Genomic DNA, 26,160 nt, shown 5'->3' on the forward strand with positions numbered 1-26,160 from the left:
GAATTCTCACAACACAAGTCACAGGCTATTATTATAAAGAACTAATTGTTCTCTTTGTGATTCTGAGTCTTTCCTTTTGGAAGAACTGAATCCGAAGATGTCTCAAGTAATTGCTCAAATGCACACAAGTACTCTCCTTCATTTCTTCTAGCGCCTGAATTAGTCTTAGTTCTGTCGCTAGTAGGCCAGAGCCTCAAGTAAGAAACAACCCTACAATTTGCTGAGGGATTATCTCAGTTTGCTGAGAAGTATTTTGAGTCTCCTGTATGCCACTTTTAACACAGGTCACCTCATTCAATCCTCCTAGCAACCGGGGACTATTCCCATGTAACAGATATAGACTGGGGGTGAGGAATGTCAGGCCAACAGGCTAAATAATTACACCCCTTTTGCCAACAGAAAAATAAGACAAAAGTTAAAAAATCACAGAGGCAAGTTTTTCTACCTCACATTCTTTGCCTCTCTTTCCACCTCCTGAATATTCCACTTCCTTCAAGTCTTACTCTTCTTACCCTTCTTTAGTCAAGTTATAAAGCTAAAATTGATATTCAATAGATATTTTCCAGTACCTATGAATCATATATGCTTACTTGAAATAGCTTCTTGAATAGCTTCATGTTCCCTATTAATTTCTTTAAATAGGAGAACTTAAATTAGCGTATGTGTATATGTTAGCCTATTATTCATATATATGTTCACACATATATATATAAATATAAAAATAAGAGGAATCCCTGGTTAACATACTGCGTGTGGGGGCTGGGCTAGCAGCCCTGGACAAGAAATGGGAGGGAAAAAAAAGTCTGCATTAGAGACTGCTAGAAACATAGGCCAGGCCTTTTGGTGGGCAGGCTAAGTTGAAAAGAGAAGTTTGAGGGGCGGCTGGATGGCTGAGTCAGTTGAGCATCCAACCCTTGATTTTGGCTCTGGTCATGATCTTACAGGTTGTGAGTTCAAGTCCCGCATCGGGTTCTGCACTGACAGTGTGGAGCCTGCTTGGGATTCTCTCTCTATGCCCATCTCCCATCTGTGTGGTCTTTCTCTCTCTCTCTCTCTCTCAAAATAAATATATAAACTTAAAAAAAAAAGGAAGAAAACATACGTTTGGGAATCATTAGATACGGTAAGAAATAATCTGTACTTTCTATTAAATGAAACCTGCCACAGATGAGATACTGATTTTGCTTTTGGTTATAATCTCCCTTTGCACAACATTTTTCTTTTTCTATTAAAAACATTTTTTTCATTTCTTTCCTTCTTTTATTTGAAAATCCTGGATACTGAAATTATGGAAGTATGTTGCCAAGAGTTGTAAGTTCAACCTCAACATCATGACACTCTTTAGAATAATGCACATCACTGTCATTAGCAGAGTTTTTAGTGCATTGCACCCAAATTTAACATGCAGGACACACTGCTCGACTTCCCCGAAAGTTGCTGAGGATGAAAATATGCTCATGAAGGACAGAGACCAAAGCAGGAAAAAAGCAAAAATAAGGAATCTTCTAACATTCCTTAGAAGAAATGAGGTGGGAATATAGAAGAGATACCAGAAAGGCAGACAAAAGAGAAGTATTTATGACTAAAACAAGTTTTAGGGTGCCTGCGTGGCTCAGTGGGTTAAGCGTCTGACTTTGGCTCCGGCCATGATCTCATGGTTCATGAGTTCTAGCCCCACATGGGGCTCTCTGCTGTCAGCACGGAGCCTGCTTCAGATCCGGTTTCTCTTTCTCCCTGCCCCTCCCTGGCTGCTTGCATACACACTCTCTCTCTCAAAAATTAAAAAAAAAAAACACATTAAAAAAACCCCACCAAAACCCAACCAGTTTGGGGCACGTGGGTGGCTCAGTCGGTTAAGCATCCAATTTCAGCTCAGGTCACAATCTCTCGGTTTGTGAGTTGGAGCCCCACGTCCAGCTCTGTGCTAACTGCTCAGAGCCTGGAGCCTGCTTCGGATTCTGTGTCTCCCTCCCTCTCTGGCCCTCCCCCACGCGTGCTCTATCTCTCTCTGTCCCCAAAGTAAACAAACATTAAAAACAAAAAAACAGTTTCCCACAATTTTCTTTGATGCAAAAATGATTATGGGCAAGAAGAACAGGAAATTCATCCAGAGCCTGGCAGTCAACTATACCCTCAATGGTAGGACTCCCTGACCCCTTGCTCCAATTAAAACAAATCTGTACCATGATCAGTATTTGCTTGACCCACCCATCCCTATGATCTATTTTAGGAAGTAATTTAAGACTGCATGATAATCGGCCGCATGCCAGAAGACCTGACTACTCCAACTGTCAAAGGTAATTCTGCAGAAAAAGCTACATGATCACCACAGAAACAAATGCTGACACCAAATTCTGACCTTCAATTAGGAGTCAGATGATTGACTCCTTTTCTGTTTTTAGGAGGTCATGATTATTCAAGCAGTCTCAGAGGCTACAGGACTGGTGCCAGCAGCATCTTTGTGTAACCATCATCATTAGCATCAATAAATACCGACTGGGCACCAAGTGGGTGTAGAGAGCTTGCTAACTCCATGACAACACAGAGAAAAAAGATGGACGAATGCAAGGCAACATACAAGAGGTCAGAAGGGACTGAGATGAGCTGTAAAAATCAAGTAGAGAAAACAAGGAAGCGAAAAGATTTTTAATGTACTGTACATGGCCACAGAAGCTTGACTGAAAAAGAAAAATCCTTATTGAGAAAAAAAAAAAAGGCTCCTATTTGTCAAGAGTTTTCTATGTGTTAAGCCCCCGGCTTTAAATTTACTTAGCCTCATGTACTCTTAATTGCTCTAAGAAAGAAATCCTATCGTGATTCCTATTTTACAAACTAGTGTGCAGCAGAGTGAATACAAGATCCTGGCCTTTGTTCTGAACTTGTACTGTCTTTCAAAAGATAAACTTCGGGGTAAAGGGGAAGGAAATAATACTACTTCAGAAGAGAGAAGGCCAGGAAGCTGGTTTTTACAATGAGGAGGTAAAGGAATTCAGGCAGTGGGAGGCGGCGTGGTGTAGGTTTTGGGATGAAAGACTAGGTTAGATTGTCAACTGCTACTTACTGGCTTAATAACATCAGGCAAGCTAACGAAATCCTCAGTTTGTTTCTGCGTTTATAAAATAGGGACAATGAAATCTACTACACAGGGTTACTGCCAGGGTTTAGATGTTGTATGTGAATCATATATAAATGTCTGGCAACCGAGGGAACAGGGAGATTACTTGGGTAGCTGTTATCACCATCACTGTTACAGGAGGGAGGAAGGATACTGAATTTATTAAATATCAATATGCCAGGCACTGTGCCAAATGTGTTACATACACTAATTTGCTTATGCCTTGCAACAGTCCTTTGAAGAAAAATATTATCTCCATTTATCATGAGAAAACTGAGGCTCAGGGAAAAGTATCATGCAACTTTTTGAAGGTCAAAAAGCTAAAAGAGAGGAGGGGAAATAAGGAGATGAATTCAGGAATGCCCAATATCAAAGTCCATGCCCTTGCCAAAATGTATGACCATGTTCTTATTTTTCCTGACATTTCCCCCTCCCTGAAGAAAAAAAAGCCAAAAGAATGTTAGTACAAAAAAACCCAACCAACCAACCAAACAAACAAAAAACACAAAAACACAAAACAGGCAACCGGTTGAAAAAGTTCCTTTAAGCTACTGATCTCAAAAGGAAAGATTAGGCTATCTCTTAAGGATATCAGTGCTGAAAAGGAAAGTTTTATTCACTTATGAAATGGGGTCTGGTGGTTTTCTGGCACCAAAAAATAGTATGTCGATGATAGTCACATTCTTTCATATGAGGACATAAAAACCTTTTAGATCAAGAAAAGTTTTCTACAGGGCACATAATTTTTGAGAGAGACCTAGGGTTGGTTTTGGACAGACTGGAAACTCAAGGGAACAATTATAAAAGTGCTAATCTTTGTTAGACTTTTGAGACCCTCTACGCAGGGACTCTGGTTCTGGTAAAGGGCTTCTAGTAATAGGTTTCTTAGTCTGGAGCTCAGGGTGGTAAAAATTAGTAACTGATCAGTATTCCACATATCCAAAAACAAACAAACAAACAAACAAACAAACAAACAGGCAACACATGCACACAAAACAAAACTTCGCTCAGCTCATACGTAATATACTTCCTTTGGAAAACAGCCACCTCCACCTAATCCTATTTTCTACCATCTGATTCTCTTGCCACCTTTAAGTGATGTATCAATAAGAGGAAAAGACTATCAATTAAACATGCAATTATTAAGCCCATTACCAACTGTACAAATCAGTGCTCTTAATATTTAATAATGACACCAATAGAGTATGCAGAGAGCAAACTACCACAGTAAGTAGTACATAAAGAAATTGTATCTGGCTAAAATTCAGATTCGTGCTAGTGTGCTGTAGCTCCATTAAGTTCCCTGAAGTACTGCTCTCAAATAAATTGAGTTGGTAGCAGGAGACTCAGCTGGTCTATGAAGTGGCTAAAAGCCCCACTGCTTCCCCATATCCTCCAATTAAGGCAGGTCTGATATATTTAGTGGCTTCTGAAACCTCTGGGTCTCCAGGTAACACATGCCTCCTAGTGTCTACCAACCTTAAAAAAAAGAAATAAAGTCAGAACAGTGGGATATACAAAAAGATCAAATAAACAGTCCTGTGAGCTTCCCTAAATTCTCACACCTGAATTAAATATGTCAAGAGGCTAATAATCAGAAGGTTGACCAGAAGGTTAAGCAGTTCAGGAGAACGATAATGGGGTTATGAGGCTTTTCAGCAGCTCAAATTAGGTGTGGCTTTGTTGTCATCCAATATTACCCTCTAAGAGTTGGAAAGCCTGACAGCATTTCATTCCAACCAGCTGGGAAGTTTTAGAGACATATTTATTTTTTGATGGAGAGGTGAAAAGACTAGATTCAACCTTTCCTTTTTTTTTTTTTGCTTCACCTGGAACACAGGTGTTTCAAAGAGCTGGTGTGAATAATTTGCTCTATCTATAGTGATTCTCTTCAAAGCAGAGGGAAAAAAAATTCCAACTGTGAGTTGGAACTTTTAACTGTTCTTTAAAACAACCTAAGGATTTGCTAGTACGCTAAAGCCTGAGTAACCTTTATGCAGGCAGGAAGGGACAGACAATACTAGGAGACGTAACTATAGGACATAAAAAAGCGAATAGTTCTTGGGATGGTGGACTGAAGGAGGAAATTATGTCATTTCTTTCTAATTAATAGGAAAGGTTTGGTAAAGGTACTGAAAAAAGCACTAAGAAAGATCATGTGGATGCAGTCTGGGTGGAAGGCTTGGAGGTGCTGAAGATTTGTATGCTGGGAAGAGGAATGCCAGGTAAGGAGACATGAGGTACTGAGGTTAGCAACAGTTCACTTATTATTATTTAAAAAAAATCCTCTCTAAAAACAGGCTATGCTTGTTATTGATAGGCCATTATCAAAGTCCATTTGTCTGTGATGAGTACTTGTTAATGTCGTCTGTTGGTTGTTGGCAGTCGCTTGACATGCTTTCCTTGTACCAGAAAATTCATAGGAATTCCTACTGTCTGTCAGCTTTAATAAGTTCTCCTCTATAAGGCCTTCCCTTACTACTTTTATAGCATTTATTAACTTCCAGGCACTATTTTAAGTCAGTCTGTCACTCTATCCCAATCTATCCCAAAATAACTCTCTGAGGTAGGGACCATTATTATTCTCATTTTATTAACCAGGAAATTGAGGCACAGAGAGGTTACAAGGTCACACAGGTAGTAAGAGGCAAAGCCAGAATTCAAATCTAGGTAATCTGGCTCCAGACTCCATGCTCTTTGCCACTACAACAGATTTTCTATTATGTCAAGCCAGCAGAATGCTGACTAGGTAGGCCCTGAACTATCATAAGGGCTTTGAAATAAACAGAGGATGACGACCCTTGTTCTTGTTTCATGATGTGCTAGGAGGCCATTAAACTCAAGACTGCTACTGCCGGGCAACGGAACAAGGGATGATGAAGAGTATGGCAGGAAGAAGGATGGAGAAGGGGGCTGATTTTAGAGTGCTGTTATTTAGGCTCTAGTATCAAGAATATTAATTTAGGTTCTAGTATCTAGTATTGAGAGCTTTGCAGGGAGAAGAAATGGAGACACTCACTAGTCAGTTTCCTAATGTAACAATCTTCTAAGAATATGAGATAAAGGTCAATATTCCACATTCCCATATCCAGGCCTGCCAAGCAGTCTGATTTCACTTGTTCCCACCTCTCAGACAAAAGAGAAAGAATAAAGCCGATTCTTTACACAGCTTCTACTATCAATAAACACTGGGAGAATTTATAAGCTATTAGGAATAAATGCTTACTATAAATGACAAGGTGTTGTGCAAACATGTCATAAAACAGCACTGCTAAACAAGCACTTCAATAACAGAGAGCTAATCATCCTGGACAGCCCAAGTTGTGTATAAATGTGAATACTTGTGATACGGTCTTATGTAAAAAAAAAAAACAAAAAACAAACAAACCCACCTATCAGGTTCAAAAAACTCTTACCATCTGGAGTTCAGAACTATAGCAGTCTGGTCTGCCTGCTCAAGGGAACTGAACTCTGAGAATACATTTAATGCTTTATGTGCAATGAGTAACTGATTTTGTATGAAAAATTATTAATGATATGTTAAAAGCTTTCAGAGAACAAAATAAGGCTATTTAACTGGTTTAGCTGGACTGGGAGAAGAAAACGGAGAACTTGTGTCAAATTATTTCCTACCGACTGAATATGGACAGAAAGCTTTGAAAACACAATTTTAATGCCGAAACAGTCTTTACTGACTTGAGATAATGAAAACTGGATCATTCTTTCTTCCACTGCGTATTGGACAAAACTAACTCTAAGCCAGACCAAAAAGAAATCTTGCAATATTAAATATTCATCAAATAGGTGTCCATGAATTCTCTTATATGAAAAGTCCAAGAATGACAGTGAAAACATGCTTAAACCCACATTAAGCACTAATTCTGAAATCTGGTCATTCCTATTTGAAAGAAGACAATCTCACAACCATAAATATGTGAGACTTAACAGACTCACATTTTTTTCTTCCAAACTCAGGTCCACAGCGGAGGGAAATTTCAACCTAGATCTCAGATATGTAACTGTCTCTGAAATAAAAATGAGGGCATTAAATAGCATGGATAATGAAAATCTGGTTTATGGATATTGTTGATTTCAAACAATGCTTTCCATGTGGAAGAAAAACAGCAATGCATCACAGAGAGAACTGCTTTCTCTTGTAACAAATGGTCAGCCCTAAATCTCATCATCTTCTTTGCAACAAAAAGCATGGGCGCCTCTGCAACTAGGAAAAAAAAAAAAAATCAGTGTGTGCTTCAATTAGAATCACTGACCTTTTCTGAAGCCTGCCTGTGCTTCTCTATAGAAATCAATGGAATAAAAGGTCACGTTGTTAAAATGTTTGAATACAACATTCTCTTTCCCAGGCAAAGGCAAATTCCTTTTCTTTTTAGGGCAATTAATCTGTTGTATATAGAATGTCAAAAATTAAAACTACCTTTAATTTGCAATTTAAAACTAATTTTAAAAAATCAATTCTATCACCAGAAAAAAGGGAAAATCACAGGAAAGCTACATTCTACATACTTCATTTTACATACTCTGTCATAGCCCCAGAAGGCTCTATTGGCTAAGTCCTTGTCACTAAGGCTATACAATAGCCTTGCAATAAAACACATGCAATAAAACAGAAAGAGCATCCTAGAGAAAAAGATGTTACTTCAAATCTCAGTTCTCTTCTTTCCAAAGTGCCCTGAAGAAGTCAAAGGCAAGCTCTGTCTGCCAAATGTAGATGGCAGAGCTTGGCGATTACTAATTTTCCACCATCATAACCCTCCAAAGCAAATGCACATTCACACAAAAACAGAGATTAAGAGTCAAGAAACAAACCAAAAGAAATGACTGGAATAGTCATTATTTTTTTCTGAACATAAAAAAAAAAAAATCTTTGAAAGAAGTGCCTTTACCTAGATTATAAACATTTTGCTTCTCCAGTTTTTTTAATTCATGAAGAGAAAGGGCAAATTCTTCCATCACCTCTTAATCCATTCAGAGGATAAATACACCGATCAGTCATATAAACTGCATCATGCTTCTTACTGCCACTACAACAAATCTCAAAACTTTCTCTAAGACACACCAAGCCTTCAAATTAGATCCACCAACCTTTCCTAACGGGTCTAAAAAACTTACTTCTGTGTCCAGACAATCTGGTTTCAAATACCCTCCTGCCCAACAGAATTTGAGAGCAATTTACTCCAGGCTCATCTATTGTAAAGCTGCAAGAATGATGTCATTAAAACCTGAAAGCAGACTGCAATCAGTGGTATAAACCACCACAAGCAGCATTGTGAAGGGAAGAACAAGCCTCTCAATATGCCAAGCTACAGATGCTTCCTTACCTACCCAGTGCTACCCATCACCAATGAAATTCACTTATGGTTAAAGGTTTTAAAAGACAAAGTTATTATAAGGAACTAGTTATGAAGGGCGGGGAGGATTCAAAATATACAGAGAACAAAAATCTGTAAGAAGAATCTAGGAGAAGTATATCAGGGAAGTCTGTTTCTCAATACTTTCTATGGCAGTAAGAGATGAAATAAAATGGCGGTCCATTTAAAGGGGGGGTCTGCCTCTGTGTCAAGATGTAGTATCTGCTATATGTCAATTATATCTCAAAAAAAAAAAGGTGTAAGAAAAAAAGACCTAATATCTGACATAGAGCCTTATCCATTTGTTCCCACTTGTCCCCACTTTCTAACATTTATGTAATGAACATTCTATTATACACTTAGATGTGACACCTGTTAGCACTGCTCCACACTATTTAATTAGAAAAGAAAGAGCTACCCTGACCCACAGACAAAACAGATACTGCCTAAAATTTTGTGAAAAAATAAAAATACAACTGGAAATACTGAAAATATATTTATTAGACTAATAGATCACTGATCTTGTATGGATCCTATAAGAAAGGACTAGAGAAAATGTTTTATTCTATGAAAATTTTAAGTACCAGATAAGTCTTCCAAACTCTTTTTTGGGGGAGGCGGGGAGAGAAGGGCAGAGCAGTTTTTTTCTGCTCAAGAAAATTTGGTTACGATCTTTAGTGTTAAACTGATTAATATTAAAATTATTTGAAATTCATCAATCATCCCCAATTGAACCATGAACCCTTTAAAGGTAACAGCAATGGCCATTATGCTTTATACTACCTGCTGGTACCTCTTTCCTGAGGGTAAAGGTCTAAAGTTAGGGCATAAAATGAATACCGAGTATCACAAAAAGTCATCTGGGAAGATGCTATGTTGGAAGCCAATACGTCAAACTCACATTAAATCCAACAGTATAGTGTTCTCTGGTATTGAAACAGAGTGCTGTTTTCTTTGACTGAACCCTGTATGAAACAGCTGGCTCTTGTTAAGGGGTCATACTGTATAAAACTACCTCTCTCAGCACCAGTATCATGCTCAGTTTGGTGAAATTCTCTCACTAGGGGAAGCCTATGGGAGCTGAAATTACCTGAGGGAACAGCACATTCTTGATTCCGAGCTCATGCTCACTCTGAAAAATGAGCTAAATGAATGGAATTGGACATAAACGAATTCTCTCTCTTTTCATCATGTTTAAAAAGTCAAAGAATGAACAAAGCAGAGATTTTGGGTGACTGATTCAAGGCCTCGAGTCAAAGACTATACACATGGCTTTAAACTTTGATACTTACATTTTAAATTCTGCCCTTTACACCACTGGTGTGTCAGAATGAAAAAAAGGTCAGAATATATTCTATTTTAGGCAAAAAGTTCCAACTTTCTTAAAGCCTAAACAGAGGATGAATTATGTCTTTTGAAGACTGGTAGATCAATCACAGTCAATTTGGTCATCAAAAAGCATTTATGATCCATACATGAAGAGCAGCGACATGATTCTGAGGAGCAGTCTCCACTTAAAGAACTAACAAGTAGAGACCAAGTAAGCTGCTTCCATCTCGCCTCCCTTTTCGAGGCTATGGTCGGTCCCGCTGCTACTGCTCAAAGACCTCTTCTTTAAAAAAAAAAACCATACATACCTGAAATTAATTTCACAATTTCTACCCTCATCTTTTCTAGCAGTCTTTACAACAATCCAGATCTTATTAGCCAAATGACACAAACAGCTGCTTCACATTTGCATATTTGAAGTCCCTCAGGTAGTCACGGGTAACTTCAGCCTTCATGCTGGTAATTATTCTGGTGCTTTAGCCTAGTGGATCCCAACCCTGAGGGCACATTCAGATCACTGGGGAGAACATCTTCAAAAATACTTACTGATGCCTAGAACCAAACTCAAACCAATTAAATCAGAAGGTAGGGTTTGAACATTTGTATTTCTATAAAAGGCTCCCTAGGTGATTTTAATGTGCAACCGGAGAGAATCTCTACCTCTCAGTTTCTCAACCATCTGAATTCTGAGGACTTCTGTTATTATTCTACTTCATCTACCTTCGAGCATGGCTCTACTTTCTATCTAGAAGCGGCTATAACCTGTCCTAACTACAAATTCCTTTCTTGGAACACAATCTCCATATTCTAACCACACTACTACTGCTACTGACCCTGCTGCTTGCTATCAGCCCAGCATCTGTCTTTGAATCTTGCCTCTCCTTTCTCGGAGGACGCCAAGTCCTCTTTTGACGTCAACTGCTTCTCTATCAATGTGGCCAGCTATCCTGTGAAGTTCTAGGGCTCTAGGGAGCCCCCTCCCCCATTCTTTCACTTCCTTGTCCTGCCTCTGTGAATCCCCAACCGGCCATCAAAATCAAAGCGCAGGCTGCTGAGTACATGGCTAAAGAGGTGCCAGTAAATTGCCAAGAATCCTTCTGTTCTCCTTTCCCAGTCTGCAACAGTCATTGCCTCTCAGCCCTAAGAGTTAGGTCCTTTTCTTAAGGTTAACTCCCCCCCCCCCCAAAACCTGTGGTTAAAATATACATAATGTGGTGTCCCACTCAACTGGATGGGGGCCCCCAAATGTGGAGCGATGACTGGGGGCGGGGGAGCCGGTAGCGTGGGCAGTGAAAGGATTCACCCGAGTCAGAACAAGGGAGACAGAAGTTTATTGAATACACTGCAAGGGAGCAGTGGGGAAGGATAGAAAAGGAGGGTCTGTCTGCAGTAAGGCAGTGGGTGGGAGCCATATTTAAAGAGGGAAGGTGAGAAGGTATGGGGACTATGGAATTTTCCTTTTGGGTAACTGTGCCTGGTTGTTAGTAATCCATTGGTCACTGCCTTTGGGTATCTGGAGGTGGGCTGCCTGATGGGCCTGTCTGTATTCAGGCAGGCAGTCGCTGTCAGCCCTTCTGCCTTGATCAAGTGTCCATTGCTCAAGCCTGTTGCCTAAAAGTGGCCTCTACACATAAAATTTACCAGTTTAACCATTTTTACACGCACAATTCCATGGCATTACATTCACAATGTTGTGCAACTATCACCACTATCTATTTCTAGAACTTTCTCATGATCCCAAACAGAAACTCTTTGTTAAGTTTATAAAGAGCACTTCTGATTCTGTCATTCCGCACCACAAAAATCTTTCATTGTGCCGTCCAATGCCTACTGAATACAGATGAATTTTCTTAGTTCAACATTCAAGGCCCTCCATGATTTGCCCCAACTAGCTTAGTTTTTCATTATTTATGCATGCTAAACTCTAGCCAGCTGGATGATTTGCCATTTCCTAAATGATACTCCTGAACTTAGTCTCTCCATCTGGAATATCCATCCATCTCAATGCTACCTGTCCAAATCCTCATCTTTCAAAATTTGCCTGAAATGTCATTTTCTCCATTAAGTCTTACTGTTTTTTTCTGCCTGAAGCAATCTCTTCTTTTACAGTTCCACACCACCTATCCATATTCTTTTGGCACTTTCTACCACATCTGGTGGTTATTTCTTTATATCTTATCTCACTCCACAGACTATATTTCCTTTTAAGGAAAGCGCTAGGAGGCAGCACTGAGTTAAGAGCACTCCCAGCCCATTAAGACCAGTCAATATGGGTTCAAATCCCAGCTCCGTCATTTCTAAGTGAACCTGGATGAGTTATTTACCTCTCTGAGCTACAGTTTCTTCATCTGTAAAATGGAGATAAGGGTCAAGTATTTAGAACAGTGCCTGGTACACTAAATGAAAAAAAAAATTAAACAAATACACAATTCATCTTTGCACTTTCCACAGAGATTGGTGCAATGTTATTATGTAAAAGGTAGTGCTAGGGGCGCCTGGGTGGCTCAGTTAGTTGGGCATCTGACTTCGACTCAGGTCATGATCTTGTGGTTTGTGGGCTGGAGGCCCACACTGGGCTCTGAACTGTCAGCACAGGAGCCTGCTTCGGATTCTTGTCTCCCTCTCTCTCTGGCCTTCCCCTGCTCACACTGTGTCTCTCTCTCTCAAAAATAAATAAACATTAAAATTTTTTTCTTAAAAAACCAAAGTAGTGTCAATTATTTGGCTGAATGAAGTAGTGTCAATTAAATAAGGCTGACTAGATACTAAGTGGCAATTAAAGTCAGGAATTCAGCTGGATTATTCTGCTAACTTTTCCTTTATTTTCCCTTTTGGGCTTCAGAGGTAAGGAGCCAGAATTGGGGACAGTGGGTAAAAGTATCAGGTTTTGTTTTTGTTTTAAATCATTAAATGCTTTTCAAGCAATTCAGCTTGGGAACTTTTTAGTTTCCACTAAGAGACTATTTTATTCGTTCAATTAACAAACACTTATTTAGCACCTACTATATGTCAGGCATTGTTCTAAGAGCTGGGAACACAATAGTGAGCAAAACAGAAAAAAAAATTTCTGGTTCTAGGCACATAGTTGATGCTTTTGTTTACGGAATAAATGAAAAGGGAATTCTAACAATATGAGAATCTTCAAAGCTCCTAGGATGCAGATTTCTGGTCCTTGCTGGTACTGTCTGATGCAGAGTAAGAGTGCACTTACATATGCAAATACAGATTTCATTTTGTTTGTTCTTAGCTCTTCACAGACTCCTAAGATTCTCTGTGGGTTATAGAGCTGTTTCACAGCACCAAGCAATCATGTATTGTGTATTCTTTAAATTACAAAATGTTCCTATAAAATACAGTATACAAATACTGTCAGTTAAAATTGAATGACTGCATCTGGGAGCCCAAAACTACATTACTCCTACCAAGGGTTCTCAACTGGTCAAATGGGCATGTAGGGTCCCTCGCTGCCTTTATGACAAGAGATTCCTGTTTAAACAATGCCTGCATAAGCCAAACCTATTATCCAAATAGGGACACTTGTGAAAGTAAAAGGAGGAACTTGTTAATTAATAATTATACGAGGACATCAGGTAAAATCCGGGAATCCTTGCAAACCAGGACACATGGACACCCTATTAGACTGCTCCTTTCCACTGGTTTTAGGCCGAAATTGCTTCTAATGCAGATAACCTGCTCTGCCCATATTCTCCTCTGTAAAACACTAAGATAATGTTTCATTATGTGTCAAGTTCAAAATAAACTTTTCCCAAAGCAAGCCAAATTTTTATTTCCAATCCAGCAGGCATCCAGTACTTTCTAGGAAAGGGCATGTTTATGTATACAATTCAGATTCCTGACTGAAGGACGATAAATAATGATTTTCAATCAAATAATTACAACTGGTTTCTCTTGGGTTAAATTTCAGTAGGCTCAAAGTAATTAAGTGCTGAAGTGTTTTCATACAGGTTTCCAAATAGAAACTCCAAGTGCAAAATGAATAATGCAATCATTTAACGGCTAAAAGTTCAGTTAAAAAAATACAGAACTTTTCTTAATTATTAGATTTTAAAAATACGAAAACAGAAAAGCTACAAGACGCAGAGATCATGGTAGAATTTATTGTTCCTTCCATATATGATTCATGCTAAATCTGTTGCATCCTGTAGGTAGATTTGTAAACAGTTATAGTCCAGACATTGTCTTTTTCAAAGTTGCTTAAGGAGCTATCTAAAGATGCATGGTCTTTGAAAACTCAGGCCAAATTTTTGGTGGGCACTGATGTAATCACTTTTTCACAGTTTCAGGAAAAAACAGGATTAACTGCATAATAGTATATGCTTATACTCTTATTATATATCTGATTACATCAAAATGTTCATAGACCTCAGATTTTCTAAAATGATATGAACTATTCAATCAAAGAGATCTTCTAATTTAAAATGTTTCTGTACTAACAGTTACATATGCAACGTAACATCCCAAGTTTTTAATCTTAGAAAAAAGTGCAATGATGTGGCTCTGTATGTACAGCGGAAGATTAAATTATAATATGATAAATATATACTTCTGACTCTATGAACTGATTCCTTTATCAACTTTAAATATTAAAACATCCATTAGACGCATAGCAACATACTTAGAACTTACCTAAAATGACAGAGCCTCAAACAGACCTCAAAAAGTATCTTCAAAGCACAATTCCATGATCATACATTTAAAACTCAAAATATTATCCATTCTAAAATCTGCAAAGACACAATCCTCCAATTAAAAAAAAATGTCTAAAACCATGTGTAAGGAGTATGCCATGTTTTTCAGATACTACAGAGGGAGCTGCTGACACAGATGAATAATACATTAAGCTGAAATCAAATACTAGCTTGAGATATTATTAATCTTCAATATTTTTGTGTTTTGGTAGTAAGGTTTCTTATTTTTCAGAGGGAAACAGAAGGAATTTTTTTTTGCTTTGGCTACAACAAAAACTTCATATTGATATTAAAAGAATCACCGAAAGTAGAGCTTATATATAATTAAGGCATTTCTTATATTTCCATTTACTAGCTCTTCTAAAACACAGATTTTTAGTATCCTGTACTCCAGGCTAAGTCATGCCTTCCTAAGAGTCTTTATAACCCTGGGGCAACTATAGGAATGACTCCTTTTTATGTAAAAGGATTCAGTGTTTTCCAAATAGCACCACCACTGGAAAACACCTATATTCTGTGCATGATTCTACATATAGCTAAAAATTAAACAGGAAACAAGAATAAGTGAGGTTTAGGTTTGAAAGATTCTTCTGTAGCTAACTAATTACAATGAAAGCAACAGGTGTCAATTTTTTTTAACTTGAAGGTAAAAAATTAAATAAAAAAGTAAAACTTTTAGGAGCACCTGGCTGGCTCAGTTGGAGGTACGTGACTCTTGATTTCAGGGTTGTGAGTTCAAGCCCCACATGGGGTGTAGAGATTACTAAAAAAAAAAAAAAAAAAAAAAAAAACCAAAAACAAAAACAAAAAAAAACTTAAAAAAATAAATTAAAACATTTAAGTAAATGGTACACCAGATGGTTCCGCAAATATTTTACAGCAAAGACTTTTAAACATTGATGAACAATTCCGGAGAGAGAAATTTCACAGAAACATTCTGCCAACTAATGAAATGGGCTGAAATTAGCCACCAACAGGTACTATACTATCTATGTCACTCATAGTTTAGACAAAAATTTTTTTAACATTTATTTATTATATTATTGAGAGAGAGAGAGAGACAGAGAGAGAGGCAGAGCATGATTGCGGGAGGGGCAGAGAAAGAGGGAGAAATAGAATCCGAAGGAGGTTCCAGGCTCTGAGCTGTCAGCACAGAGCCTGACGCGGGCGGGGCTCAAACTCACAAACCTGGAGATCATGACCTGAGCCAAAGTCAGACGCTCAACCAACTGAGCCACCCAGGCACCCCATGTCACTCATGGTTTTAAACCATAACTATGCTAACTTTTCCTCTGCTCTGCAAGGATCTTAAATAATAATGATTCAAGGATCTCCCAGAGTCCAATTATGGTCAATAATGATGAATGATTGAGAACCACCAGCTTACAGAATCACACTGAAGGTTTTTAAAAAAATGACAAACCCAAGTACAAAAAAAAATTAATGCCTGATATAAACAATTCATGCTTAAACTGTAAGACACAAAATGAATATTATGAATTAGCTAAGTGTTCAGTGAAGAGAATCTAATATATCTGGCATTTTATTAAATAGATCCATACACGTCAATTATCTTATTTGAACACATTCTTTCCCCACAGATGGCTTATGTGCAATAAAGGGTTAACTCAGCAGATCTGGGGTGCCCAAATCCTATACGTCCCAAAAGTCTTTAGGACTAGCTCATGACTAGCTCCTGGGAAATAACCTTTGAGGTCTTGCAATATCCTGCCTCATAAGAGCATCTTAGTATACCTGGGGCTTTGGTCACACCAGATAGTTTATGCTAACAATGTGATTTATGGTGACACCTGTTTCTGTTTGCCTGGGGCCTTGGGGCAGCTGTATTAGTTTAACCTCTGGGTGGGGGAAAAAGGAAGAGGGCTGGAGACTGAGCAGCTAAGGTCAGCCCTGTGCCTGCTCTAGGCCCACCTGACTGACCTCCAATAAAAGCCCTGGACACTAAGGATCTGGTGAGCTTCTCTGGTTGACAACATTTGCCTGTATTGTCATTCATTGTTGCTGGGAGAATTAAGCAAGATCTGTACAATTCTACTGGGAGGACAACTGGAACTTTGTGCCTGGTTTCTCCTGGACTCTGCCTGTATACCTTTCTCCTTTGCTGATTTAATCTATATTATTTTGCTGTAATAAACTGTAGCCAAGTAGATCCTTCCTGGATCCTGTGAGTTCTCTCAGCAAATCATGGAACCTGAGGGTGATCTTGGGGACCCGTGACACAACCTATAATACAATAAAATTCTTATTTAATAAAGATTTCTTCTAATTTCAAGGTTTGTTGTCAGCAACCTCATTTCCAAACAGGCAGAAATAGCATTACGCATTCATAGGAATGCCTCCTAATAAGTAGGCTCCTTTCCCACCAACTAAAAGGATAAAGTAGGTGACTCCTGACCAGGTACAGAAGTTACTTCTGATGAATGACACAAGTATGGCCCCACTCCCACTAGTTCCCTTCTTCAGCAAGGAGCTGGGTAATTTCAGGAAGTCTATGAAATGGAATCATCAATGCTTTCTCCACAGTTGCTACTACTGATCTGTAGCTGAGGAAAAAAGAACATACATTCTCAAGTCATCTATCCTTAGGATAATTCTGTACTTTTTAAAAAAGCATACGTCAGAACCATCCAACCTGGCCCAAGATCTCAGGTATACAAGGACACTCTTATCAGCCAGGAGCTGGTCAAGGCCCAGTCCTTTCTTTGGAGTGTTCAGGGTTGGAGCACCCCAAGTCCACGGAGTTAAGCCTTTGTTAGTTCCATAAAAGATCTGTGGGTTGAAGCAACACCGAAGATTACAGCATTCAAGAGCTTTTGGTTTATCAGATCAAAACATCCCAGCAGTGGTGATCGACGACAATTCTATCACTTCATAATGTTTCCCAATTCCCCAGTCAGCTCAGCCATTCTCTTTCCCTTAGGGAAGTTCTTAACTGGTCCCAGTTACTAAGGAAATTATCAAAGACAATTGTCTAGTACAGAATTACCTGCCACCTGTGTAAGAATGAAATTTTTATCTCACTGCTAAGTCAGAAAAAGTATCATGCTTTTATACTGGTTTCCATTCTAAGTCATAGGCCTGGTGTTAATTAAAAGCCTAAAGTGAATAAATTGCACTATCACAAGCTCACCGAATTCAAGGATTTAGGATTCCCTGTCTTTCACTTAGTTTTACCAAGTTACATGCAGAATGGTAAATGGTGATGCTTTGCCTAGGGCTAACCTATGTCCCAATTTTTTTTTTTCATGCACAGTCCCCGGAGCTATAACTAGGCATTATTTTACAGTTTATTATTATCCATGATATCTGACATACTATTTTTACATGTTAACAGTACTAATATAATGTTAATGCCTCTATCCTAAGAGTATCATATAGGTAGGAGTTGAAATAAAGACCACAGAGTCAGACTGTCTGGAATTGAACCTCAGTCTCAATATTTACTAGCTCTGTGATCTTGGTCAAGTTTTTTTTTGTTTTGTTTTGTTTTTAAATCTTTGGTGCCTCAATTTCCTTTTCTGTAAAGTGGGAAGAATCCTATCTTTCCCAGATGGTTGTCATAGGGATTAAATAAACTCATATGATAAAAACTTTTGTAAGTAATGACTATCACCATTACCACCACCACCACATTCCAAAGAACTTGGGACATCGGACTTACATTATCTCTTTAATTTTCACCTTACCCCAAGTTGCAGAAAAAAAGAGCAGTAGTATCTTCTTAACTGACAGGCAGTTGTTATATATAACAACATATATATATATATATAGCAACAAGAGCACTTTTTTGAGTTCCACACAACACAGCTGCCTCACTGGTTTCATCTGCAAAATGGGGATGGTAATAACCTATCTCATAAGGCTGTGTGGAGATTAAGTACTGTTTTATGGTATCACCGTTCGGGATATATTGATAATACTGCTCTCTGTCAGATACTTGGGATTTCAAAATTACCTGGTTCCAGGTACTCAACCACCTTTGCAAGGATGAGATTTTATACGCCTTAAAGCATGAACCCCAAAAGGTGCTAGAAGAACAAATTAATAAAAAATTGTCCCCTTCTTTCACATTCCCTGGTTAGGATACATTTCTTCAAAATAGTCAATGTGTGGAGGTTGGAGTATGTCAAGGGCAGAGAGTACCTAAGAAAAGGAAAAAAAAAAAAAAAAAAGTCAAATTTAGAGAACTAAAAAGGAAGCAAAATGACATAAACGCAAGTAAATACTATTAACTCTTTAATGATTTAAGACTTAGTTACAATTGTCCAGAGATTAACTAAATTTGCCAGTCAAGAAACAGTCCTGAATATTAAGATGGGTTTGTAAACTTATCATGTAAAAGATACTTCAATCTCAACTAAAATGAGCTACCAGACCCCTTTACGGAGAGTGTGTTGAAAAGAAATGCCCTATTTTTAACAACCAGTGTTGTTCTAAGAGCATGAGGAGCCATACCTACCAGTCATTTCTTTATTCCTCTGTTCAAAAAAGTGTTTACTAAGTACATTCTACCTGGCAGGCATAGGGGTAGGCCCTCCAGTTATACTGAGTATCATCCCTGCTCTCATGATAAGTGGAGAGGAAAGCATTAAACAAACAAGCAAGCAAGCAGACAGTTAACACAACTATGTAATTATGACATGTATTATTTGAAGAGAAAAAGTCCAGAGGAATGGGGAGAAAAAGTTTCCCTTGAGTTTAACGCTAAGAGTTGAAGGCTGAATAGGAGTTGGTCAGGCAATGAGTAGGTAATATAAAGGCACTGAATTCAGCAAGAAGGAACCAGACAAATTCTAGAAACAGAAATGCCAGTGCTTATGGAACATAGAGGGTGGGAGGAAAATAGACTGGGATAAAACAGAAGAGGAAGGCAGGGGATATATCATATAGAATCGCTTTAAATTTTGTTAGGCATTTTGGATTTTATTCCAAGTACAAAAAAAGAAGACACCAGGGTGGAAAAAAGACTTTAAGGCATCTGAAATTCAAGTCCTTTATAAAAGCAGCATACTACCAATGTCACTTCTGCCTTTGAAACATAACAAATAGGCTTTCTTCCCCTACCAGCTGTCCAGCTATTCTTGTAAGTCCCATCTATGATGTCACACTTAAGAATCTGAACCTATCTAACTAATGAGAAATGCCAGGCTCAAAGGATGTAGAAGTTATTTAACAGGAAATAAATTGTCACTGCCTAAAAGGTTTGTACAGATGCATGCCACAGTAGATGTCCCCAAAATAAAATTCATGGTTACCAATACAAAAAAAACAAAAACCAAAAAACGGGAAATAAATTGCATGGTACAAATTTTTTAAGAAAAACAATTTTTTTTATTATGGAGAATTTCAAATATTTAAAACTGCACAGAATAGTATCAAGAATGCTCATGGAATCAATACCCGGCCTTAGTTTCTACATATGGCCATTCTTGTTTCATCTGTCTTTATCTTCTACTCTCCCTACGTAATTCTGATGCAAATAGCAGACCTATTTCAGCCATACATCAGTACCACTAAAAGACAAAAACTTTTATTTTATTTTTTTAGATTAAAAAAATAATTTTTTTAAATGCTTATTTTTGAGAGAGAGAGAGAGAGAGAGAGAGCGCGCGCGTGCGTGCGAGCATGAGTGGGGGAGGGGCAGATAAGGAGACACACAATCTGAAACAGGCTCCAGGTTCCAAGCCATCAGTACAGAGGCTGATGTGGGGCTCAAACTCAAGAACCATGAGCTCATGCTCTGAGCTGAAGTCTGATGCTTAACTGACTGAGCCACCCAGGCACCCCTATTTTTTTAGATTTCTAAAAAATGTTTATTTTGAGAGAGAGATAAAGTGCACGTGAGAGTTGGGGGAGTGCAGAGAGACCAATGTGGGGCTCAAACTCACAAACTGGGAGATCGTGACCTGAGCTGAAGTTGGGCGCTTAACCAACTGAGCCACCCAGGTGCCCCAAAGACAAAAACTTTTCAAAAATACAATTATCAGATCTAAAAATGTTATGCTTTTTAATACCACCAAACATCCAGTCCTCAAATTTCTAATTTTCTTTTCTTTCTTAAAGTTTTCTAGTCTAAATCAGGAGCTAAATAAGATTTACATATGATGGTTGATTTGTGTTTTAAGTTTTAACCTACAGATTTCTCCTCTTTTTCTTTTCCCCTTGCAATTTATATGTGGAAGAAGAAACTCTGCTCATTGGTTTTTTTTCTCAGGCAAGCATTTGTCACTTTAAAATTCTAAATGTAAACTAAAACCTCCTGTAATGAAAAAGTCTTTACTCACAACTTTAAAGCCAGTTACACTTAAAAGTTTGAAAATAGTTAATATGTTTTATAAAGAATCTTGATCTTTCCTTTCTGAATTAAAATGTTTATACTTAGAATCTTGGTACAGATGAAAGATAACAGATTTTCCAGTTTCTTCAAAACATAATTTTTATCATATGAAAGATAAATTATTTCATTCCTATAAGTTTAAAACCCTATAATTAGCTAGTGTCACAAATTCACGCAAATTCATTTCTCATTATGTGATAGAACAATTTTTAACATGAATATTTGATGATGCTTGAAGACGACAGTTAGAAATTAGTGTTTTACTTGACATCTTTCGGACTCTCAGCTCTGTATCTGAACAAATACATTCTGTCTTGGGGGAAAGCAGAATGCAGTGAGTGACAGCGTCCATTAGACAAAGCTATTTTACACTTCAAATCTATCTGCTATAATTAGAGGTTATCTAGAGAAAGTGACAACCATACATTTTAAAGCCTGATGGAGAAGAATGAGGCTTTCTTATTCCAGATTTGATGAGGCTTTTTGTAGAAAAGCCATATAAAACAGGGTTAGACATTTGCACTAAAGCATTTAGCTGGGATTGTTAGCTTCAAAGATACAATATTTTAAACTCTGCTTGGAATTTTTTAAACTCCTGTTTTTTATATTACCGTTATTTTATCTAAAAATGCTTATCAGAAAACAGCATCCACTGTTATTTCCAGGGGTCAAAAACAATGCTTAAATAAGCAGAAATGATCCAGGAATCACAGAAGTGATATAAATAAGTGAGAAGGAATAGTAGCAGTTTCAAACTCCAGACTTCATGCCTGACTCCCTATATAAATAGCCTGAGTCCCTCTATAACCCCACTATTATTTGTGGGAATAAAGTGTGTGGGATTAGCCTTATGATGTAAATAGGAGGACGCTTGTAAAGACTTTGACTTGTAAAGAGTCAAAGTATCCCAAAATACCACCAACTCTTCAAAGGATCTCAAATACAAAAAAAAAAAAAAAAAAAAAAGGTAAGCAGACTTGTCTAATTAAAAAATGAACTAAAATACATCCTTAAATAATGGGCATTACCAAACAGTGTCTCAGCACATTTCTCAGATCTTTTAAGAACTCGACAAAAGCCCATTATAGTGGCTGTTTTTTAGAATTTTAACCTGTGATGTTAAGATTTATTATACATTGGTTACATGAGGTGTACATGGCTTCTTTTTCTTAGTCCTTTATCAATAAAACTGCTATAAATAATCCTAATCTATTTAAGATCATAAAAACTAGATATTTAAGTCTTAATTAAATCCCATGTTTAAGCAAAGGAATTTTCCCTTCCCCATTCTCACCCCCCAGCAGATTTTAAGTTCTTTAAGGTAGTGACTATATAATTACTATTATTTTTAGTAGAGTTATAATATAAAGTATGAAAATCCTAAGTGTATAATTTGATTAATTTTACACAAAGTATGTAATATGATGAATTTTTACTCCACGGTTAAAATGTGATCAAGAAGTTAAGCATTTCAACATCTCAGAAGGTCCCCTTGTTCCTTTCTAGTCAAAACCCACCCCTGCTCAGAGGTCACCACCATTTTCGTTTCCATCACCATAGACTCGTTTTGCCTATCCTTGAACTTTTATACAAATTAAATCATAAAGAATGATTCAAATCTCAGTTCTCCTTTCCAAAGTGCCCTGAAGACGGCAAAGGCAAGCTCTACGTCTGTCAAATGTAGATGGCAGAGCTTGGTGATCACTAATTTTCCACCATCATGTTTCCACTTTTGTTTGTGACTTTTGTCATTTATTGTTATGCCTATGAAATTCATCCCTGTTGATGTGTGGATCAATAGTTCATCCTTTTTATTGATGTGTAGTACACCATTGTGTGAGTGGAATATAACACAATGTACTTATCCAGAGTACTGCCAGCAGACATCTGGGTTGTTTCCAATTTCTAGGTATTATGAATAAAGCAGCCATGAATACTCTCGTACATGTCTTTTGGTGGACATGTGGTTTGTCCTGAGTATACCAAGGAGTATAACTGCTGGATCACTGGGTAGATGTGTGTTTAGCTTTAGTAGAAACTGCCAGTTTTCCCAAGTGGTTTTACAAATTTATACTCTTACCAGCAATGTTAAGAACTTCAGCTGATTTACATTCTTGTCAACACTAGGTATTTTCAGTCTTTTTGATTTTAGCCAATCTGGTGGGTATATTAATATCTCATCATGGTTTAATTTACCTTTCTCTGATGACTAACGACTTTGAGCACTTTGTCATGTGCTTATTAGCCATTGCTTATCCTCTTTTGTGAAATTCTTAAGTCTTTTACTAATGGGTAAAAATTCTTGATCTGTAGAAGCTCTTTTTAACAGATGTGATGTTTATGGGGCGCCTGGGTGGCTCAGTTGGTTAAGCATCCGACTTCGGCTCAGGTCATGATCTCGCGGTTTTTGAGTTCAAGCCCCACGTCGGGCTCTGTGTTGACAGCTCAGAGCCTGGAGCCTACTTCCGATTCTGTGTCTCCCCTTCTCTCTACCCCTCCCCTGCTCATGCTCTGTTTCTCAATAATAAATAAACATTAAAAAATTTAAAAAAAAAGAAATTTATAACATATGTGATGTTTAGATACAGAATTTGCAGTCCAAAAAATGTCAAGTAAAATATTTATTTCTAATGGTCTTCTCAAATGCTAAATATTTATAGTTGTCTATTACATAATATATTCTGAAAACAAGTTTTTTGTTGAATATACGTCTGAGGTCTGTCTTTTCATTCTCTTCAACTTTTGATGAGCATTAATTTTTTAAGGTCAATGGTGTCCAGTTTAGCCGTGTTTTTTTTTTTTTTTTAAATGGTTAATGCTTTACTTGCCTCATTAAGAAATCTTTATCTCAAAGTCTTAAGATATTTTCCTGTTTTATTACAGAAACTTTATTATTTTACCTTTCACATTTAAGTCTACAATTTACTTTTAATTAATTTACATATTTGTTGTGGAACAGACTTTGTTCAACTTCTTCAAGACGATCTTGAGTATTTTAGGCCTTTTCAATCTCTATAAACTTTAGAATATTTGTCAATTTCCTCACACTCATACATACAAACCCTGCTGGGTTTCTGACTGGGATTACATTGAATATATAGTCAGTTTCGGGAGAACATGCAGATTAACCAAACTGAGTTTTCTAATTCATGGACACAAGAGAATGTGTTATTTTAAATACATTAAGAATCTGCCCAGAACCACAAATTTTCGGCAGACAGCAAACAAAATTTTCCAAATCCACTGCAAAGTAATCCAGTCTACAGCATGCTTTGGCTTTTCACTCCTCAGTAACAGAAATACTAGCATTAATAATGTCTACAGCTAAACAGCATGTCTACATTTAGAGAAGGGTCCTACTGGTCCCACACTGGTATGATTCTTTACCCTACTTATGAACCCGAGGCCCTGTCTGAGTTAGGTCAGATTATACAAAGAAAAACAAATCATTCTTCTTTGCCTCCACTACCTCCTCTTTGTCTTTTCTATCCCTCAAGAATACTCCAGAATTAAAAGACTGGGAAAAAGTAACTCCAAGAGAGAGATCACTGAGGTTATCATTCCAGACTCAGAGATTTCTTTTTTTGCTGTCACTTTCACTTACTTACTCATTCTTCAAAGAGACTGCCTGCCTACTGCATACTTAGTGGTATTGCCTAAGGACAAGAAAAAGCCCCAGATTTGTATTGCTGGGGATCTTCCCAGGAATCAATGGACCCTAAGGGGGCTCTGAATGGGCTTTAGAGGACTAGTGAAAGCTTCAAATTACATAAATATTCTGTGTATGTGCATTTTTCCAAAAGAGGATTCACAGTTTTCATCAGATTCTCAAAGGAGTACAAAATTGAAAAACTCAATCATGCCCTTTCCATGATGGTAATACGACAATTATGTCCTTCATGTACATGCGCACCAGTGCATAGGTGGGTGAAATAGAGAATATTTTTGCCAGATTTTATAACAGTTCAGATTCTGCCTAGACTCTAGTGATAAGCCTAAACAACAATCTTTAGAAAGTTAAACCCATTAATGTTTCCCTAAGTTGCTACATCAAGGTGAATCTATCTTTAAGATGATGAACCACCTGTCCTTTAAGAAAAAAAAGTGTGTGTGTGTGTGTATCTCAATCAGATCACCTAAAATCAATGAATTTCATATGTGACTTTTTTTTTTTTTAAAGTAAGCTCTATGCCCAACGTGGGGCTTGAACTCACAACCCCGAGATCAAGAGTTGCATGCTCTTCTGACTGAGCCAGCCAGGCACCCCTGATATAGTGACTTTGAAGGTTCTGTTCAAAAGAAAATCCAAAGCCTCCAGGGCTTTGTAGCTAGTCCCTGACACATTAAAAGCCACACAAATTAAAATCCAACCTTCCTAAGTGGCCAGGTTAATCTTTCTAAATGCCATTTTCATCATGGCATTCCTTTCCTCTTCTTTCAATCAAATCTTAATCTCAAAAGGCTCATCTTAAGGTTTACCTCTACCACGTTTAAAGCATATTTGAGCTTCTAAAGCTCACAACAATTTCTCTTTTTCTTAATATTATGGTAGCATAATGCTGTGTGGCAGCATTCACATGAGCTTTAAAAACTGCAGCTCCTTGGGCCTCAACCCCAGAGATTCTAATTTAGTGGGTCTGGGATGAGACCCATGAATCTGCTTTTTAAGGATCACCTTGGTGATTATAATATACTTCTAGGTCTGGTTGCCTAGCTTTTTGCCACTCACAGAACACAGACTGTCTTGCATTAATGCTTAACCACGTAGGCAGTCCTCCCAAAGCACTGTAATCATAGTATTTATCACATTACTAAACTCCTTAAGGGTAGAAAGCCCTAGAAGCTAAAGTAGTTTAGGAATATAGGATATGCAGAATAAATGTTTGTTGAATTAATGAACATGGGCTCTGAAGCAAGACAAACTTCGACTCCAATCTCGTGTCACCCTGACCTTGAGCAAGTTATTTAACTCTAAACTTTGGTTGCTTCCCCTGCAAAGTAGGGATAACAAGCACTCTCTGACAAGATTTTTAAGGATTAAATGAATTAATGTATGGAAAGCATCTAGCATACATCCTGACACATAGCAACAAGTGTTAAATACCTGATCCCTCAAAAAAGGGTATTTTAAACTTTTTCTGTATCCTCCATGTGACCTAGTACTGCCTATATACGGGACACAATTAATAAACATTTGTTGCCTTAACTACATCAAACACCAGTTGCCTCTCAGACTGGCATTCCACACATACCAGGTGTGTGGCCCTGAGATGCTTTTGG

The 26,160-nt window shown here is 37.7% G+C and overlaps 1 protein-coding gene across 3 annotated transcripts in view; it reads right to left on the minus strand.

The window, feature by feature from the left end:
* Positions 1 to 26,160, minus strand: part of NLK (nemo like kinase) — a 164,027-nt gene that overhangs the window by 41,083 nt on the left and 96,784 nt on the right. For 2 of the 3 annotated variants that reach the window (XM_042914397.1, XM_042914396.1), the window contains exon 3: positions 18,631 to 18,686. The exons of the other annotated variant lie outside the window; for it this stretch is intronic. In XM_042914397.1, coding sequence (XP_042770331.1) covers positions 18,631 to 18,686 — 56 coding nt within the window. The remainder of the gene's footprint in view (positions 1 to 18,630; positions 18,687 to 26,160) is intronic. 3 annotated transcript variants of the gene reach the window in all.

The sequence above is a fragment of the Panthera leo genome, chromosome E1 (assembly GCF_018350215.1).
Source record: "Panthera leo isolate Ple1 chromosome E1, P.leo_Ple1_pat1.1, whole genome shotgun sequence".
NCBI classification, from domain to species: domain Eukaryota; kingdom Metazoa; phylum Chordata; class Mammalia; order Carnivora; family Felidae; genus Panthera; species Panthera leo.